This window comes from Podarcis melisellensis, assembly GCF_964234715.1.
Source record: "Podarcis melisellensis genome assembly, chromosome: 12".
Classification (NCBI taxonomy): domain Eukaryota; kingdom Metazoa; phylum Chordata; class Lepidosauria; order Squamata; family Lacertidae; genus Podarcis; species Podarcis melisellensis.
The window spans coordinates 35,678,782-35,699,279 of NC_138544.1; the positions used below are offsets into that span (position 1 = coordinate 35,678,782).

Consider the following 20,498-nt stretch of genomic DNA (forward strand, 5'->3'; position numbering starts at 1 on the left):
TGCATTGGAAGGGGTTTTGAGGAGGACATCAAAGATGGTCACAGGGTTGAAAGCTAGTTCTATGTAGAAAGTTTGACGAAACTGGGGATTTAGCTTGGAGAACAGGAGACTGAGGAGGGAACCTGAAGAGCGGTCATATTCTTTTCTTTAATAATAAAAACACAAGAAAAACAACAACAATTAGCTCATTAACAATACAGTAAACAGCAATGCATCCACATTAATTTATGCATACAGATTGATGCATGCCATCTGAATGTCTGAATAGGGGAAGCTGAGGGGGTGCTGCTGACCACTGGAATCCCCTGCTTTTAGACTCACAAAATTATAGAGTTGGAAAGGACCACGAGGATCATCTAGTTCAACCCTCTGCAATGCAGGAACATTTTCCCCAACAAAATATTGGGCTCGTTGGATGGTTGCAAAGAGGAAGAGAGGAACCCCAATGCCTGACTCTGCCCCTGCTTTAGCAAGCAGCCCGTCTCTCCTATTTGTCGAAAGCATAGATGGTTTAGATATTTTCTGACGTGGACATAACCACCCCACCAGCATCTTAACAGCACATCTTCTGCACAAAGCAGAATGCCAAAGCTCCCATACTACATTGGGCCATTTTTAGTTGTGTTCATCCTCTTGCCAAAGTACTTGTTCACAACCAATAGGAAAACTTGTATTTGAGCTACCTCAGGAGCATAGGGAACTACTAGGAGTGCCCCATCAGAGGATCTCAAGTGATCAAGGTAGAACAGTGCCACAGTTCTGTACTTGATTTAATGCCAGTGAGAAGGAATGGGGGAAAAAATCAGTAGATTTCTCTTGTGATTTTGTGTTAGCTGTGAAATACTGACACAATCAAATGTTTGTTTTATGTGCTTTGTAAATGCACTTTACTTAAAACACTGTGTGTGTATTTTTTTTGTTTTCAGTTTCGTTACGCTGACTGCTTGGATAAGTTGCTAATGATATTAGGCACCGTCATGGCAGCCCTTCATGGAGCCTCCCTTCCTCTCATGATGATTGTTTTCGGAGACATGACAGACAGCTTTGTTAATGCAGCAAAATATTTCCCTACAAGTAAGTGCTATCTTAGGGAGCAATCATTTTTGAAGTTTTCATATAGTAAATGTGTGTTTCTGTTTTTTCTATTAATTTTTTTTTTGACGTGGCAACTTTGGATATAAAACTGGGAGAAAATAAATATTTTGCTAAGGAACAGAAGCCAGAACAGCTTCCTCAGGTCTCTGACTTCCCAGAAAAAGAAACAGAAAATTCTTGCTTCAGCTCATTCTTTGGTTCTGTCTAGGCCAGCCTTCGACAACTGTGTCCCCTCTGTGTCTTTTGTACTGAAATTTCCATCAGTCCCAGCTAGCACCATCAGGCTTGGTCTAACCTTACTGCTGACTAGGCAAACTCCCTGCCCTGCTTTCTTCCCTTCAAGATTGACTTGACATAGTGAAAGGGGAAATGGCAAATGGCCTATGGGCTACTTCACAAAATAAGAAACAGTATCACACTTATAGTTAAGAGTACGTAGTTAAGCTCTTAAGGCAGGTGCTCATCAATTGCCCTGAACAACTACACTTCATTAGGTACATTTTTAGGACATGTCTGAGGATGCACATTTGCTTAGAAGTCTAATTGAACTTGATTAAACAAATGTCTGATTAAAATGGAAGACTGGACTACATGCTCCATTTATTTCGTGGGAATGACATATCTAACACCTTCAAAACTAAGCTCATATTCATTGCAGTAGTCAATAAAACCTATTATTTGGTTGTATATAAGTATTTAATCAACTTACAGTATCTTGAAATAAAAGAGAAGTGCCCCTGTTCCAAAGTCCTGCAATCTACAGTCTGAAAGTGTGCACAAACTGTTCTCTTTTATACCATACTAGGGTGTGAAAAGCTGTTTCTTAATATAGCTAACTGCTTATTTTGTTAGGATAGTGAGTCTTTTGAATTATATTGGTTTTCCTGGAAGCCTCTCTCCAAGGAGAATATCTAGCCAAAATGCTAATAGCTTGCAATTGAAGTCTATTCATATCAAACTCATAAGAGAGTTTATTGGGAGATGGAGCAGTCATTCCCTTAATTAAGCTCTTAAGGAAGACACAGCATCTTTAGCATTGATTTAATGAGAAGATGGAACTAGTGTGCATTCTGTTAATAAAGCCCTTGAAGAAAACAAGAAATATAATTTGCCCTGATTTAATGAAAAGGTGGCATCTAGGGGAGTATTTAGTATTCTTTTCTCATATTTTCGTCTTTGTTACTTACCCTAATTTCTCTTTCTCATCTGTAGTCCTTTAGAAAATGTAACTTTAAAAAAAAATCTAACTGTTAATTACATTGAAAAATGACCTGTCCAAGGTTCTTGCTTTGCAATCTTGAATAGTGTCTTAAAATTTTATTTTAAATGCAAAGACTGAATTAGAGGGCCCTAATAACTCAAGTAAATGATGCAGAACAACACAGAAGCTCAAAGTGCTTTTTAAAGAAGGCATTTAATCCAACTTACTTTATTTTATTTTATTTTTAAAAACAGCATTACTTAGTTACACACACACACCACTGCTTATTTAGTGCCTACTTGTTTATGAATCAGTTCCTGTAATGATAAGTGTATACATATTATATATATATCCTTTATATCCTCATGCAACTTGTGGTGGCTTATATAGAGTTCCTAGATGCCTCCCCATCCAGGCATTGACCAGACCCAGGCTTGCTTTGCTTCAGCAAGGTGTTTGTTTCGTGTACCTTTGCACCATGTCCTGAAACCACTTATCTTTATAGCTGATCAATTGTCTAGCTGATCTTACAGTTCTTTGACTCAGCTGGCTTCTTCCTTTGGAAACCATGCTGTCTTGGTTTCAAGGAAAAGCGCTGCAGAATAGAAACCGTGGGATTTCACTATGTTTGGGGTCTCTAACGTGGTGACAATGGGCACCATGCTGGTTTGAGGAACCCCTCCCCATTAATGCTAAGATTTCCAGCCACTTCCAATTAGGGTGGGTTGAGGGGTGTTGCTTACTTTTTTTCTCTCTGTTTGATTTGTTTTGGGGTGCTTGTTGGTGGTGGTTTTTTGGGGGTGTGGAAAGTTTTGAGCGCCACCTGTTTTTCTATGGTGAAATGGCTGTTTTGTGGTGCCCATAACAGTTTACTTGGGGGAATGCCCAATGTGCCCAGGTGTCCAAGTAGGCTAGGAGCCCCTTCACTATGGGATTAGAAAATACAGTAGCTGAAATTGTGCAGTGTTTGAAATAATGCTCCTGATAAATTAACCGTAGAAGCTGCTAAGGTGATAATGATGACTGAGAGGATATATCAAATTCAACTCCCCCCCCCAAGGACCTTACATTCACGTTCAGCTAGAAAAAGTAAATCAGTTTCCAGGAGGAGAAGAGGGAAGAGCCAGAAAGGAGGGCAGCCTGAGACATTCACCCAGATATGAGCAAAGGACATCAGTGGGGCTTTGCAACTGTTTTGAGATCCTAACCGTAAAGTGACTGAGAAGTGTGGCTCTGATCATGGTCTGTCATGGATGGGAAATAGGCTGAGCTGCACCAAACAACGAGCAAAAATGAGTTGGTCATGTGATAGTGCTATCTTTAATAATAATCACTTAACCTTTCCCCCCCCATTTCCTTTCATTTAGGTAATGGATCTTTAGTTAATGCATCTCTCCCTAATATTTCTGAAACCCTGCAACAGCAAATGACAAGGTACCTTTTTATTTTATTTTTTTAAGGCATTTTGATCATTACATATACCGGTATTTTGTTCCGTATCTCAGATGTCCCTTAATATAACAAGGCAGGTGGTGTGAGCCTGGATACAGTATGGCAGTAGTCTGAAAGTCAGCTTGTGGTCTGAATATGTTTAACAGGTATCAAAAAATCTTAACAGTTGCTTGAAGGGATCGGACTGACCCTCGGATATTTTGCTGTCTGTGGCAGCAGTGCCCTTCATCCCCTTTCCATGAATAGAAGTTAGCTAGATCCATGAGTACAAGTTGACTAGATTGATACACTGGCAACAAGAAAGCACCTTCTACCACACCTGTGGACAACAGGCTAGCATAAGGAGTATTGAGCAGGCCTGATGGTACTTACAACTCTGGCCCCTTTCAGTACCTCACTGCCATTGGCTCCCATTCCTTGCATTTGTTGCTTGAGGCAACAGCCTCACTCCACCTAATGGTAGGGCCATCCCTGGTAGACCTTTATGACTGTACTGCAGTCTTGAGAACCATGCCTGCGTGGGTGTGGTTCAGTCACCCAGAATGGTGGGAGGAAAACATTCCTGTGCAGAAAAATGCCGCTACCAGCCAAGAGAACTCCAGTATGGTCACAGAACATAGTTTGGTAATCATATTTATTTATATATATTATGATTCCCATGTTGAGCACTGTCTCAGGGATGTTTTCCACATGGCTGGAGTAACATATAAAACAGTTAAGGCATATTAAGCTCTCCTTTCCCATTTCTTCTCCCTTTTTGCCTTTCGCCCTCTCCCTTTCAGTTACCTTGTGACTTTCATTATGAATGTGAATACAAGCCTTAATGCAACTCATTTCGTATACATAGTTGAACTTTGGCCTCTTGAAGGCCCAGCCCGTATGTACAAAGGGCAGAATGCATCCTGGATGAAAGCCTGAACTTGTTTGCTTCTGAAATCAATCTATCATTGCAAGCGCAATAAATTATGTCTCCTATGATAGAAGAAAAAAAGGAAAAGCCCAAGTGATTTCACAAGCACAAAAGACTAGAGTTGAAAAATGTGTAAGGTTGTCACTGTACGTGTTAAGTAGGCATGCCATTTCCTTCACATGCTCTGTCAAAACCTCACCTTTCAATGAGGACATCTCACTACAATGAACTCTTGCTGCCTTGCACCTCAGCTGCTTCAGGATTTATACCCTGTTATGTATGTATTCCTAAACAGGGGTGCCATGGCCCCGGGAGCAAAGTTCTTGAGGCAATGTGAACCAGGCAATCCCCCCCCCCCATGAGCCCATTGCTCCTCTCTGCCCACCAAGAGCCACATCAGCCTCTTTAGCTCCCCTGTGCAGGCGGGCAAGCGGGTCAACATAGCCCTGCTTTGCTGCTTTGGGGGTGGGATTGCCCTGGTGGCGTTGGCAGTGAGGGCTGGGCTGGTGCCTCCTGCCCGCCCCAGGAGCTGGCAATCTATTCTATGCCACTGCAACAAAGGTATTGTTTTAAAGGGTGCCCCCCCCAACTTGGTTCCATAAACTCAACTCTAGTGCCCCCCTACTCTACCCTATAAAAAAGCATTATTTAAAATATAATGACCCACTAGCACAATAAATAGTGCAATAAAATTCAGAATAATAACAATTAATTGTACATTTATTCAAAACCCAATTAAAGCTATTTAGCTTAATTAACAATGATGATGATGATAATTAATTCAACAACAATGGTATCACTGGTAGTCAGTGATACCAGCTTTTCAAAGTCTCATAATCATTTACACCTCCAACTCCCCACCCTTCTCGTTTGCCTCTTAGTGCAACAAACTAAGATCACTGAAAGGAAAGTAACAGTTAATGACATGAGGGCGGGGGGGGGGGGAGAGGAGGCAAGCTTCTTGTTTGGAGAGGGGTTTACTCCCTTTCGCCCCCTTCTGGAGCCATCCTTGGAAGTACATCTTCAATTAACACACATTTAAGCTATGAAAACTGCTACCATAAAATGTCCTGATTAAAACTGCAATCCTAACTCTTTACCTGGGAGTAGACCCCACTGAATTCAATAGGACGTAATTCTGAGTAGGCATGATTTGGGTCGCACTGATAGTTGGCAAACTCAACCTCAAATGGCACGGAAAGGGAATTGGAGAAATTCATGGGAGATCACGTTAGCAATGGCTCTAGTCGTGAGTGAATGACAGTGTTATCTCCAATATCAGAATACCAGGTGGTGAGTCCCAGCTTCAGAGAGCCAGAATGGTGTGATGGTTAAGAGTGCTGGAGACGAGGGCTCAAATTCCCAGTCAGCCGCGAAGCTTACTGGGTGACCTTGGGCCAGCCACCATCTCTTAGCCTAACCTACCTCACAGGGAGGAAATGGGGGGAGGAGGAGAACCATGGAGGAAAATGTACAGTAAATGTAAATAAGAAAATAATAATAATAAATAATAAATAATAAAACTATCACTTCCCTGTCCTGCTTGTGGAATTCCCACAGGCACTTTAGTTAGCCGCAGGGGGCAGGAGGAGATGCTGGACTAGATCGCGATGGGCTCCAGCATTGAGACAACCATTTTAACTGTGCATATTGAATGTATTTTATACTCACAAATGAAAAAGATTCTTCCCAAAGACCATTTTGTGATGATAAAGACTTGCATGGGTGCCCTTCTTGAACTTGCCTCTGCAACATTGTGCTTTCAGACATTCATACTATTACTCAGGAATAGGAGCTGGTGTCCTTATTGCTGCCTATGCTCACATTGCATGCTGGACACTGGCAGCCGGCCGCCAGATCAAGAGAATTAGGCAACACTTTTTCCATGCCGTCATGCGGCAAGAAATTGGATGGTTCGATGTAAATGATGTCGGGGAATTGAATACTCGTCTTATAGAGTGAGTATATCTATTTAATACATGGCTGATGTATTTTCTTCAACAGAAAACCACATTTTAATTCTGTTACTGGCTTGATTACTCTGCGTAAAAAAATGTGCTTGTTCCAGAAGCTGCAGTTAGTGCAGAATGCTGTGGCACAATTGCTGATTGGAGTGAGACTTTGCTAGCATATAGCACCTGTGCTCAACTGGTTTCTAATCTGCTGCCGGGTGAAGTCCAAGTATATAAAGCCCATAACAACTTTGTGACCAGTTTAGCTGTGAGATTGCCTTACCCTATAAATGCCGTTGTGACCAACTCAATCTGCGGAACTGGCACTGCACCATGTATCACATAATACCAGTCACGCATCTGGACGACCTATACTTTGGAAGCCCCTGTCTATTGAAATCAGGAAGTCATCTACACCATACTCTTTTTTGATGCCTACTAAAAGCATTTTTTTTAGACCCAGTTTTCCAAAATGCTGATGTGTTTTTAGTTTATTGCAGGTTTTGATTTTCTGAATGTTTAATTGGTGTGTTTTTTAACCATTACCTTGTTTTCTTCTTTTTGCAAAGCACTTTGAGGTTTTCTTCATACAAGCAAAATATAAATTTTATGAAATAAATAAAAGCACAAAAGCAAGCAGAGGTTCCTGTATATTGGTAGGGTTTTAGGTGTTCAGTTTTTAAAGTAGAATTGCTCAGCTTAAAGTAGTACAGTGGTACCTCAGGTTACATACGCTTCAGGTTACATATGTTCAGGTTACAGACCCCGCTAACCCAGAAATAGTGCTTCAGGTTAAGAATTTTGCTTCAGGATGAGAACAGAAATTGTGCTCTGGCGGCGTGGCAGCAGCAGGAGGCCCCATTAGCTAAAGTGGTGCTTCAGGTTAAGAACAATTTCAGGTTAAATACGGACCTCCGGAATGAATTAAATACTTATCCTGAGGTACCACTGTATTGTTCATATTAAAGCAGAGAGGAATATTGAGAGAGGAAAAAAATTAATAAGGGGGAAAGGGCAAGAGGTTTAGGATCCAGTGTAAAAAACCTAATGGGTTGTATCCAATATAGCACTAAGCTAAAGTCACTTAATGGTGTATTTGTTTCTTGGGTGAAATGTTTTGCGGCAGTGGGATTCTGTTGCGCAAGAGAGTGCGTAAGCTGGTTGCTGGTAACTTTGTTGGCAATGACTGCTCATCATTCCTGACATGGGCAGGTTTTGTGACAAGGCGCGGGCTGCCCTGGCCCATGGGGTCACGCCTACATTGGCTGCCTGTTGCTCCTCCCCCTGGGCTGTCCCCATAGGCTGCAGGGCTTCCACCTGGCCTGCACCATCAGCCAATCCGGGGGCAGAGCTGGGAGCCAGAAAAGGAGACTGCTGGCAGCGCAGGTCAGCCATTTCGGGGCAATCTATTGCACAATGAGTTTCTCCTAGTGCAACTGCTGCATTGGATTCCTCTGTTGCGCAGCATTAAAATGCACCTGCCCGCTAGCACAAGGGCCTTTGCACCACGAAGGTAGGGAGCTGCTTTATACTGAGTCCATGTAGCTCAATCTTGTCCACACTGACAGGCAGCAGCTTTCCAGGGTCTCCCAGTCCTACCTGGAGATGCCAGGGATTACACCTGAAAAGCCGACATTCTACCACTGGGTTATGGCCCTTCCCTTCTAGCAGATACAGAATGCTGGATACAGCCTCGTGTCCCGAAGGCCAGTCCCTAATAATGCTACTGCTGTCAACTGTGGAAGAATATTGTTAGTTCATTGAAGATTATGCTGCGATAAACCTGCCCTTAAAGTGTCCCATGACTCTTGTCAAATATCCACGTAGATCTGAAAGGCTTTGCAGGAAGGGGAAGGGGATCAGAATAAAAGTAATTACTACTTTTTTACTTTCGATGAAAACCTGTAGCATTGGCATCCGTATCTCTGGGGCTAAATGAATATTTTGTAGCATTTGAGTTGTGAATTCAGTAGCAGCGTAACAGGAATGCCTTGTAGAAATGCATCCTGTTGGTTTTCCTGACCTAAATTTTGCCCTAATCGGTTTACCTTGATTTGTTTTTAGCGATGTCTCCAAGATCAACGAAGGAATTGGTGACAAAATGTCAATGCTCATCCAGGGAGTAGCTACATTTCTAACAGGATTTATAGTCGGGTTTGCTAAAGGATGGAAATTGACTCTTGTAATACTTGCGGTCAGTCCTGTTCTGGGGCTCTCAGCTGCAATCTGGGCAAAGGTGGGTATAATTTTGCTGAAATGCTAGGGTACCGTGCACAATAAGTATTGTTTCAGTCATGAAAACACCACTCTGGCTACCTCTAAAAATTTGCTTCCAATGGCTTTTGTGTTGAGCAGAGATAACTAAGGTCAGTGAGGGCTTTTATCTTTCTGGCAAGCTTCTTTGCTTCCTCGTAGTATCAGGTTAGCCCAGAAGCCATGTTCCCTTCTGGGCAACATTCAGAGGGATGCCAGTGGGGGTAGGCCAGAGGCAAACATGGATGGAGCAATGGATGTGAATGTTGACCTTAGTTTCTGCTCACGCACCACACTATCCTTTGTCCAGACAAGCAAGAGGCGTTGTCAGAGTTCAAGGCCACATTTCAGCTAGTCAAAAGCATTTGGTATGCAAAGCAAGACCAGTGATGGGTGTGGCCTGCAGAGAGGTGGGACACTGAGGGGACGGTTCTGAGGGCCAGATAGGGAGGCTTGGAAGGGCCACGTTTGGCCCCTAGGCCTGAGTTTCTCTACCCATGACCTAGATCAGGGTTACCCAAACTTGAGTCTCTCCAGCTGCATTGAGACTACAGTTTCCATCATCCCTAACCACTGGTCCTGCTAGCTAGGGGTGATGGGAGTTGTAGTCAAAAAACAGTTGGAGACCCCAAGTTTTGAAAAGCCTGACCTAGATCATTTCCCACAATATGTACACGTCTACAACATCGCTATCACATGAAGAGCATGTGAAGCTTTTCTCAGGGAGGGGAGTGTTGAGTGATTTGGTATTGCCTGTGTGGTCTCTCCATTGTTGGCCCCTGCTTTGTGAATATTGATTAGAGTATGCAGGGACACAGATTCTCGACCACTGTATTATACCACAATTGTTTTGGAGCATTGTTTTATTTAATAGGGAAGTATAGGGGAAGGAAAAGAAGCAAGTGTCTCACACACAATTGTATTGGATCATAGTATTGAAACTGGCAATGTCTCTATCTCACAGGTCCTTACTGCATTCACCAACAAGGAGCTTGCTGCATATGCAAAAGCTGGATCTGTTGCTGAGGAGGTTCTCTCATCAATTAAGACGGTGATGGCTTTTGGAGGACAGAAGAAAGAAATTGAGAGGTCGGGTTATGTTTTGTGGCCACTGGCTATAGATATACACCTGGATTATTCTGTATTTGACCTTTTCCAAACCTAGGGTTGCCATATGTCCAGAATTTCTCAGACATTCGGAAGCAGTGACTGGATGGAAATTGCTAAAAAATTATGGGAAAATCCAGTCATATGGCACCCCATGTGGGCAGTGTCATTATTGGTAATTTTGCTTAAAAATAGCTCAAAAGCTTCTTCTTTCTTTTCTGCAAATTTGCCCCAAAGGGTCCACAACTTTGGCCAAAAAAACGCCAACAACAACTTTTCTGTCTGGATTTTCTCTGTTTGAAATATGGCAACCCTACCAAACTCTAAATGATAAAATCTGAACCCTGGCTAAGGTTAGTGAGCAGTAGGCCAGTAAACCACCCCACCCCACCCCCCATGCTTGTTGATGATATAAAATGAGAAGGGCTATAGCTCAGTGACCTGAAAAGTTGAGATGCCTATGGAGCTACGACCCCTGGGCTTGAGGCTCCTGATCCCTAATTTAAACATTCCCTATGTAGCTACTCCTGCCTACAGGTAATTGGCAGACAAGAGATAGGTGGCAAACTGAATTTGAAGTGAAGCCATACAGTGATCCTTCCACTGTTTCTGGCTCCTAGAATGTCATGTCTTGACCACATCATATAGCACAGAACTTTCCAAACTTTTCCTGTTACTGACACACTTTTTAGACATGCATCACTTTGCGACACAGTCATTCAGTTTTACTAGCAAACTGGAGGTTAAACTAACCCCTTTCCAACTCTGGAGTGTGGGGAAAGTTTGCACAACACACCTACACACTACAGCCAACACACGTGCCACAACACACAGTTTGGAAAGCTCTGATATAGCAGAGGCAATTGTGTTGACCATTCAAAATATTGTAGGGGCAATTGTTGAACTAGAGTGTGTGAGAGAAAATGTTAAAAGTTGAATGATTATGTTAACAGACAACTATCTTTGCATTTGTTTAGGACCTAACTGGCTAGTTGTTGTTTTTTGTTTTAGCAAATTGCATAAATTTCTGCAGAAGGAATGATCTTTTGGAACCACTAAACATACATTTTTATCACTTCTGTGTAGGATTTTAAAATATATGTACTGGACATAGATATGTTGACTACCAAAAATATTTTATGTGTGAATGGACTGGGTATTTTCAAAGAAATTCTAGCAAAATAAATAATAAAAATGGGAGAGAAAATGCATTTTCCTAGCAATTGGAGATCATATAATTCAATCAGGTTGCTATTTTTCTTTCAGATATCATAAAAATTTAGAAGATGCTAAAAGACTTGGAATTAAAAAGGCTGTGACTGCCAATATGTCCATGGGGATTGCTTTCTTATTAATATATGCTGCATATGCATTGGCTTTCTGGTATGGAACTACTTTGATACTGGATGAAGGTTACAGCATTGGGAAAGTCCTGACAGTAAGTGTTGGTGAACAGCTGTTCAGTCTTCTCTCCATAAAGGTAAAGGTAAAGGGACCCCTGACCATTAGGTCCAGTCGTGACCGACTCTGGGGTTCCAGCACTCATCTTGCTTTATTGGCCAAGGGAGCTGGCGTACAGCTTCCAGGTCATGTGGCCAGCATGACTAAGCTGCTTCTGGCGAACCAGAGCAGCGCACAGAAACACCATTTACCATCCCGCCAGAGCGGTACCTATTTATCTACTTGCACTTTGACGTGCTTTCGAACTGCTAGGTTGGCAGGAGCAGGGACTGAGCAACGGGAGCTCACCCTGTTGCATGGATTCGAACCGCCAACCTTCTGATCGGCAAGTCCTAGGCTCTGTGGTTTAACCCCCAGCGCCACCCACATCCCCCCCACCAAAAAAAGGACATATTATGCACTGAAATTCAGGATTGCTCAGAGGCTAAGTGGGTCTTTGTGATGAATGATGAGGCTCTGTACATTTCACTACCTATGAACTGTCATATTGGTAGATGCATAAAAGCACCCACAGAATAAATCAAGTATTGTATTTTTTTATGCTGCTCCTCCTCCCAAAAGAGCTAAGGCTGCCAGACAGCAAAACTATGCCATTTTGGAAAAACATTGGCCCTGTTTGCTGGGGCTGATGGGAATTGTAGTACAGAAGCATCTTGAGGGCCAAAGGTTCCCCACACCTGGTCTAGACCATACTGAGCTAGATAGATCAATGGTCTCAGTAGCTTCCTATTTCCCCCCAGGCTTCCTATTTCCCCCCAGGCTCTGGGGGGTCCTTGAGCAAGACACCCTCCATGTGCCAAATTCAGCAGGTCTGCCACCTAACTGCAGTAGATTCCAGGACGTTTTTGTCAGTGGGAACCCATGCTGGGATTGTGGGCTGTCTGCAAGTGTCCAACCTTGCCAACACTTGACACTGTCCCTGTCTGTCACTTTGAGAGTGTACCTTTGGACCAGTCTGTTGGTTCATAGCTTTGCTTTGCTTTCCCCATGACTTGGTCTGCTTGCTCCATCGCTGCCTCATTTTCTTCTGTGTCCCTGACCTTGCCTGAACTTTCTACTTCAAGTTCCCAGGCCAGTGACGCCAAGTGCATCCTGGTTTATCCCCTGACACATGCGCTAGCTTCCTTCCATTGTGCAGCTGAGCATTGTGGTGCTATGCTCCCCCTGCCAATTTAAGCAAGGAGGAGGAAAGGGGCTGTATATTATGATTTGGGGAGGCTCCGCATATCTCTCGTTCACTTGCTGGCACAGCATGAAAAGGCATAATTTGGGGGGGGCAGGTGGGGGGGGAGGTACACAGTGTTTTTCATCCCCTCCCGTTCTGCCTTCCAAAATGTGGAACCAGGCATTAGGAAAAAAATAATACATACGGAGCTGCTCTAGGCCTCATAAATAATGCTTTTAGGCACAGAAGTATTTTCCATTGATTTAGTAGAATAGTTGGTTTGTGGCTTGATAACTTAAGGGGATCCAGAAGCATCATCTCAAGATAATTTTCCTCAGTTCATGAGCCACTGCACAAGCCTGTCGGGTGAAGGCCCTGGGGCTGGTGGCTGTGAGGTTGACTTTAGCGCCTGAGCATTTGAAATATACTCGGAGTCGAGAGTGGATTTCATGCTCTTTATTCAGCTCATAGTGGTGAGGAGGAATGAAAGTTCCCCCAAAGTATCTGCTTTATATACATTATTTACACAATGGGCTGCACGTGATTGGCTAATTCCAGAATTCTCCTGTAGGCCAATCAGGCTGTGGATTCACTTCCATCTGGAGCTGGGTTGGGTGGCTCCTGCAGACTAATCATACTGCTGCATTGTTCTAGAACCAATCAGACTGCTGCATTCTGAATCCTATTGTTCTAGGACCAATCAGACTGCTGCATTTTGGATCCTATTCAACTCAGTACATAACAGCATTGGTGCAGGTTTCCACTGTGGGTTTTCTAGAATAGGGTGATCTTTCATGAAGCAAGTGACACAGAGTTGTGATACTCCACTATTGACAAGGTTAGCATGGCATTTTATGCAGAGAGAATCTAAAAAGACTATTTTGCAGTGGAACTTTTTCCTTGTACTTAAACCTTTCCCTGTGCTTATACCTGCTTGATCTCATTAAAATTGGATATAACCTTCTCTGGACTGCATTATTTTTAAGGGGACAGCAAATCAAGTTGCCACCGGATTATGTTTTGTGTTGTTGTCCTTGTTGTTTATTTGGAAGTATAAGGTGCTTTCTAGAAACTGTAATTACCTGCTGGGAGCCTGAAGGGCCCTTTCCTCTCTCTCTCCATTTGGCTTGAGGTTGGGCCTGACAGGCTCCATAAAGGACTGCTGCTGCTCGACAGAGAGGGCTTCTTTTTAAATATTGTTTTTATTTTTTATCTATGTCATTTTAAATTGTTATTGATATTAATGTTTTAGTTTTAGATTTTATGATTTATGTGGAAATGGTTTTCCATTTGGTTGTGTACCTTTTGATGTGTTTTATTTATTGTTTATGACTTTTGTTATGTTGGCAATTATGTAAATCTTGTCATGTTGTAAGCTGCCTTGAGCACAGTTTTAACTATGGAAAGGCGACATACAAATAAAATGATGGTGGTTGATGATTTACTTTTCAGTATATATGCTTAGAACTGGGCTTTTAGAAGTTCCTTGGGATTTCTCTGAATTGCACTCAATCAAGGATCTCATCAAATATTTAATCCTCAGTACTTTTTACTGAGCTTTCATCCTGATTTGCACAAAGTCTGTGGGGAGGGTGTTTAATGCTGGCTACTTATTGAGATTTCATTACAGTATTTCTATGTGGGAAGATTATGCTATTGTTATTCCATTTTTTTTTAAAAAAAGTGTATTTCCCCATTACTTTCTAATCTTTTTAGTGGGTGGAGTGACCAAAATGTCAAATCTGCTTTAATTATGCAACTTGTGTTTGCTGGTATGCGATCCCATCTGCAAAAAAATGACAGTCTGGAAGCACCAGCCAGCCTTAGTTATCTGCTAGATACATGTCTGTTTGCTGGAGATCAGCCACATCACAGTTAAGGAATGTGGATCCTATCCGGCAAAAAGGATTCATAAACATATTTTCTTTCTGTTTTGAAAAATATCCCTGTTTAGGTCTTCTTCGCTGTTCTGATTGGCGCCTTCTCCATCGGTCAGGTGACTCCAAACCTAGAAGCGTTTGCTATTGCAAGGGGAGCAGCTTATGCAATATTCAACATCATAGACAATGTAAGCCTCCTTTTTAGAGCCATAGCTTGAAATGATAGTGAGCCAAAATGTCTGAGATCTGTTGTAAGTTTGTATTCACCGCTGGCTGAGATCTGCCTACCTCACCAGGGTTGTTGTGAGGATCAAATGTGGAGGGGGAGAACCATGTATGTCACTTTGGATCCCTTGGAGGAAAGGTAGGGTATAATTGCAGTATAAAGGTAAAGGGACCCCTGACCATTAGGTCCAATCGTGGCCGACTCTGGGGTTGCGGTACTCATCTCGCTTTATTGGCCGAGGGAGCCGGCATACAGCTTCCGGGTCATGTGGCCATCATGACTAAGCCGCTTCCGGCAAACCAGAGCAGCGCACAGAAACGCTGTTTACCTTCCTGCCAGAGTGGTACCTATTTATCTATTTGCACTGTGTGCTTTTGAACTGCTAGGTTGGCAGGAGCAGGGACCGAGCAACGGGAGCTCACCCCATCGTAGGGATTTGAACCACCGACCTTCTGATCGGCAAGCCCAAGGCTCTGTGGTTTAACCCACAGCGCCACCCGCGTATAGGTAGTAATAATAACATACCCCTTTTCCTTCCCTGCTATGGTTGCAAGGAAAATCCTTCCTCTGATGTTGTTGTTGGGAAGAAATCCTCTCGGTGGAAGATTTTCTTCCTGGCTAATGATGGCCTTAGATGAGGTGGGCTGTTAGTTGGGGCTGTGGTAGGGAAGAAAGAGTTAAACCTCTCTTTACCATGGCTGTGTTCCTGATTAACATGAGGAACTGTTTGTTTTAAAAGGAAAAAACTTGACAAGTTTGCTAAGGACAGTAGCATCTAGTCTAGATGGGTCTCCACTGGTGATGGGTGTATGAAGTGAACAGAATCTTTACATGCTAGCTTGGTATCCAAAATTTCACTTTGCTTCCAAGTTTCAGAAGAATGAAAGTGACCTGAATTTGATTTTTTTACCTTCTTTTCTTTTCTACAGGAACCTAAAATTGACAGTTATTCACCAGCTGGCTACAAACCCGACCAAATTAAAGGAAATCTGGCTTTCCAAAATGTGCATTTCAAGTATCCTTCAAGGCCAGATGTTCAGGTACTCTATGAGTTAAAATCCATACGAATTCCCACTTACCGCCGTTGAAAATTTAACATGTTTGCAAGTGCTAAGGGGAAAATCAATACACAGTCCGAATGGTGTTTAAAATGCATAATTAAGCTCAGCTGTTCTAAGTGCTTTTGTAGACATAGACTCAGAGTTGGAAGGGACCTGAGGGTCATCTAGACCAACCCCCTGCAATACAAGAACCTTTTGCCTAAAGCAGGGCTCAAAACCCTATTGGAGCTGAACAATAACTGAGTCCCACTGACCCCCGTACTGAAAGCAGATTCTTCACACCAATACAAATGTTGGACGTCTTGGGTACAATCTGCATGAAAATCCTTTTTGTTTGTGAGGCATCCTCTTAATCAGTATTTTTGCAAATGTATTTGCTGTTCATTTTCGTTATTATTTCTTACCTGCCCTTCCCCAGATTCTCCCAGGGCCAGTTACAGCATATAGAAACACAGTAGAATTAAAACGACAATAAACACCAACAACCCCCACCCATAAAGATATAATGGTATAAACACTGGGTTCTTTTGTGCTGTAAACTGTTATCTAGTTTTTTTGAGCTGTCATCTAATTTTTTGAAGCTCAGTAGTGAATGCTGGTTTTGACATTTCCTGGCTTTTGTCCTTTAAAGCTAGACAAACACAGACAAAAACACACATACAGTACCTCCATATATGGCCCAATCAGACTTGCTGTGATGAAATCTGTTTCAAGGCAATTAACATAAGAAGAGCCTGCTGGAACAGGCAAATGGCTCATCTAACTCTTCATCCTATTCTCACACTGGCCAATCAGGTGCCTGCAGGAAGCCAGCATGCAGGATTCAAGCACAAGAGCATTCTCCCCTCCTGTGGTTCCTTGTTGTTGTTGTTTAGTCATTTAGTCGTGTCCAACTCTTCATGACCCCAGGGACCAGAGCACGCCAGGCACTCCTGTCTTCCACTGCCTCCCGCAGTTTGGTCAAACTCATGCTGGTAGCTTCGAGAACACTGTCCAACCATCTCGTCCTCTGTCGTCCCCTTCTCCTTGTGCCCTCCATCTTTCCCAGCAACAAGGTCTTTTCCAGGGAGTCTTCTCTTCTCATGAGGTGGCCAAAGTATTGGAGCCTCAGTTTCACGATCTGTCCTTCCAGTGAGCATCTAGCAATTGGTATTCCGAAGCATCGCTGCCTCCAATTACAGGTGTTTGTGTCAGGGAAACTTGCTGTGTCTGATTTGTACTTATGAATGTGCTCCACTGTCGCTCACTTTTCTCTGAGCTTGCATCGTGACTGTGCATTCCAAGGACCTGGATACTGCACAACCCTTGCAAATAAAATAAAATTATAGCAGCTCTCATTGTATTCCCCCCCCTCTCATCCAGGTGTTAAAAGGCTTGAATCTGAAAGTTAACAGTGGACAGACAGTAGCCTTGGTAGGCAGTAGCGGTTGTGGGAAAAGTACGACTGTTCAGCTGATCCAGAGGTTTTATGATCCTATTGAAGGCATGGTAAGATACTTGATCCAAATGCCCATATATATTTTTTCATGAGCACTGTCAATATCAAATGTCAGATTATGGATATTTTATTTGACCTGGGTTTAAAGGTCTGATGTTCTATATCTGCCCTGAAGTATTCAGGGTAAATAGTGTCAGTCTTGCTGTTAATATTCTTCAGATGAAATTCTTACACTTGCTTTTCTTTATAATATAAACTCAAAGCTAGTTATGAAAGAATTAGTAAAACACATAAAATGCAGTAAAAACAGTTGAAATGGAGCCGAAACCTATTTCAAACAAAACCAAGAGCAGGATAAAACAATTCAGCATAAAAACTGGGAGGCAGAACTCTGGTCTGTACAGAATGAAAACCAGGAAATATAACAAGGTCTTGGGAGTTCAACAGGAAGGAGCAGGACAGAACACTCTAGGGATGAAGTTCCACATCTGCACCATGCATCTAAAATGCATGACTTCCCCAAGGAATGTACAGTTCCCTGGATTCTTTGGCGAGAGCCATGTGCTTTAAATATGGGGCAGCATGTGTGCTGAAATAGAGAAGGTGGGGTTCAGAATCAGTTGCAAGGCAAGTTTGTGAGAGAGTCTCAGGTCTCAAGTGGTAACAGCTCTTCTTCCTCCTAGACCTCTGCCCACCTCCCCTCCATTGTCTTAAAACTTTTCCTGACATCTCCTTCCCCAAATCCAGCCTAAATGAACCAAAACTGTGTTTCTTTACATCAGGGGTGGCTAACTCCCAATTCAGGAGCAGATCTATCCCCTCCAACACCCCCCCCCCCAAAAAACCACCCTTCACTTATTTTTATGACAACAAAGAAGGAAAACAAATAGATGCAGTGGTGGGATGGGCATACGCCGGTGCCTTAATGAAGAGGCAATTTACTCCTTTGCTAGTCATTACATTGATAATTTGATGAGCAGGGAGGAGGGAATAATTCTCCCCTTCCTCAGCTGATCTGCATAGATCAGCTGCGGAGGTGTGTGTGTCATGTGTATCCTGTGTGTGCATGTGAGACTGTGGGTTGGCCGCACCCAGCAGTAGCACACAACCACCAAAGGGTTGGCCAAGGCTGAATGCAGCCCTCAAACTGTAGCAGTGTGGTGTGGTGGTAAGAGGCTAGGAGCTGGGAGGTAAAGGTAAAGTTAAAGGGACCCCTGACCATTAGGTCCAGTCGTGGCTGACTCTGGGGTTGCGGCGCTCATCTCGCTTTATTGGCCGAGGGAGCCGGCGTACAGCTTCTGGGTCATGTGGCCTGCATGACTAAGCCACTTCTGGCAAACCAGAGCAGCACATGGAAATGCCATTTACCTTCCCACTTTGATGTGCTTTCGAACTGCTAGGTGGGCAGGAGCAGGGACCGAGCAACGGGAGCTCACCCCATCACGGGGATTCGAACCACCGACCTTCTGATTGGCAAGTCCTAGGCTCTGTGGTTTAACCCACAGCGCCACCCGCATCCCAGGAGCTGGGAGACCAGGGTTCAAATCCCCACACAACCATGAAGCTCACAGGGTGCCTAAAGAAAGAAATTTAGCCACCCCTGCTTTACATGTTCATGCCGTCCTCCTTGACTAGGCGGACTGTCTATTTCCTTTTTTTCTTCGCTTTGTCAGGCTTATCTCAAATTTGTCTTTCCCTCTTCCACGACAACCTTGCAGCTGACTACCACTAGTAATAGGCTGTTGTCTGATCCTGTCCCTATCTAACACCCTCTCCCCTACTTTCCTGAGTAGATATGCCCCTTTCTTCCACTCCCCTTTTCAAACTATGTACTATACCTATGATAATATTTTTCCTTTTACTTCACACATTCTTTTTATGACAGTTTGCCAATATTTATTCTGAGTTCTGAGTGGAACTCTCTTGTGCAATTTGTGTGTGCTTCGTTTTAGATTACCATTGATGATCAGGATATCAAGACCCTGAACTTAAGGTACCTGAGGGAGATTATAGGTGTGGTGAACCAGGAGCCTGTGTTATTTCAAACCACGATTGCAGAAAACATTCGATACGGCCGTGAAGACGTCACCATGGAAGAGATTGAAAAAGCTGTCAAGGAAGCCAATGCTTATGACTTCATCATGAAACTGCCCAATGTGAGAAATTAGGATACCCTCCTCTGCTTATCTTATTTTAATGCCTTGTCTGATTTTTTAAAAGCTGAAATAAACCAAGCAGAATGAAATATTGATTGAGGGCTGCCTTCTCTAACCAGTGTTAGAGAATTTGCTGGGTGTCAAGATCCTAGTTTTGGGGCAAGTACTCTTTGGTGAGAGAACCCCAGGTTCAATTTAAAATCACAAGATATATAGCAAAGTAAAGCATGGAAATATATGCTCTAAGAGCTTTAAAATATGCCCTTGTAAGTTCCAAAACATCCCTCTTCCCTTAGCATAGAAAAGACCCCGTGTTTGATAAGTTTAAAATGGGTTACTTACAAACTCTCCAAAGGTCATGTTCATGTGTTTTCCATACACCAGTCAGAAAACACAGACAGAAAAACTTGGCTTAGTTACAGTGGTGAAAGTTCCTGAATTGTTGGTACAGGAACTCAAGAATGGCTCATAAAAGCCATGTGGTCTGAGCTTAGACCACATCACACTGAGCCACTCAAGTAGACAGAAGAGGAACAATAGGCTTGATTACCCTCCTCCCAAGGTGAGGGGGTGTGCCTAGCTAAGCCTGGCAGGACACCTTACTCTACAGTGTTAACCCCTTCATGCATCAATTAGATTTAAGCATGTTGGTTATATAAGGCTTTTTAAAAATGTTATTTATAACTTTTCCATAATTTCAATATATACAGTTGTGAATACGTTTATCAACCCAATACTTCTAAGCTTCCCATCCCACCCCTCCATGGCTTCCCTTTTGTTCCTTGTTGTGCAGCACCTCCTTTTTAACAACCCATTTTCACTCTAATCTCTAGCCCAGTTGTTAATTACTGCTTCTCACACACCAAATCCTGCTTGTAGATTTACAGTATCTGACAATTATATCGTTTTTAAATAATCTACGAATAGTTTTCACTCCTCCCTCAGCCAAGTCTCGTCTTACTTGCTGATTTTAGTTGTCATGCTGGCCAGTTCTACATATTCTATTAGTTTATTTAACCAATCCTTTTTTGTTGGAATTTCTTGTTCTTTCTATTTTTGCACGTAGATGGTTCTTGCAGTTGTAGTTGCATAGAGAAAGAGGTTGAGCACCTTCTATGGGATGTCAACATTTGTTATTCCT

At 42.9% G+C, this 20,498-nt stretch overlaps 1 protein-coding gene across 6 annotated transcripts in view; it reads left to right on the forward strand.

Annotated features, from left to right (window-relative positions):
• Window positions 1-20,498, forward strand: part of ABCB1 (ATP binding cassette subfamily B member 1) — a 50,538-nt gene that overhangs the window by 7,728 nt on the left and 22,312 nt on the right. For all 6 annotated transcript variants that reach the window (XM_081931489.1, XM_081931492.1, XM_081931488.1 and 3 more), the window contains exons 4-13: window positions 927-1,074; window positions 3,664-3,730; window positions 6,425-6,616; window positions 8,675-8,846; window positions 9,828-9,952; window positions 11,237-11,408; window positions 14,551-14,664; window positions 15,632-15,742; window positions 17,126-17,251; window positions 19,154-19,357. In XM_081931489.1, coding sequence (XP_081787615.1) covers window positions 927-1,074; window positions 3,664-3,730; window positions 6,425-6,616; window positions 8,675-8,846; window positions 9,828-9,952; window positions 11,237-11,408; window positions 14,551-14,664; window positions 15,632-15,742; window positions 17,126-17,251; window positions 19,154-19,357 — 1,431 coding nt within the window. The remainder of the gene's footprint in view (window positions 1-926; window positions 1,075-3,663; window positions 3,731-6,424; window positions 6,617-8,674; window positions 8,847-9,827; window positions 9,953-11,236; window positions 11,409-14,550; window positions 14,665-15,631; window positions 15,743-17,125; window positions 17,252-19,153; window positions 19,358-20,498) is intronic.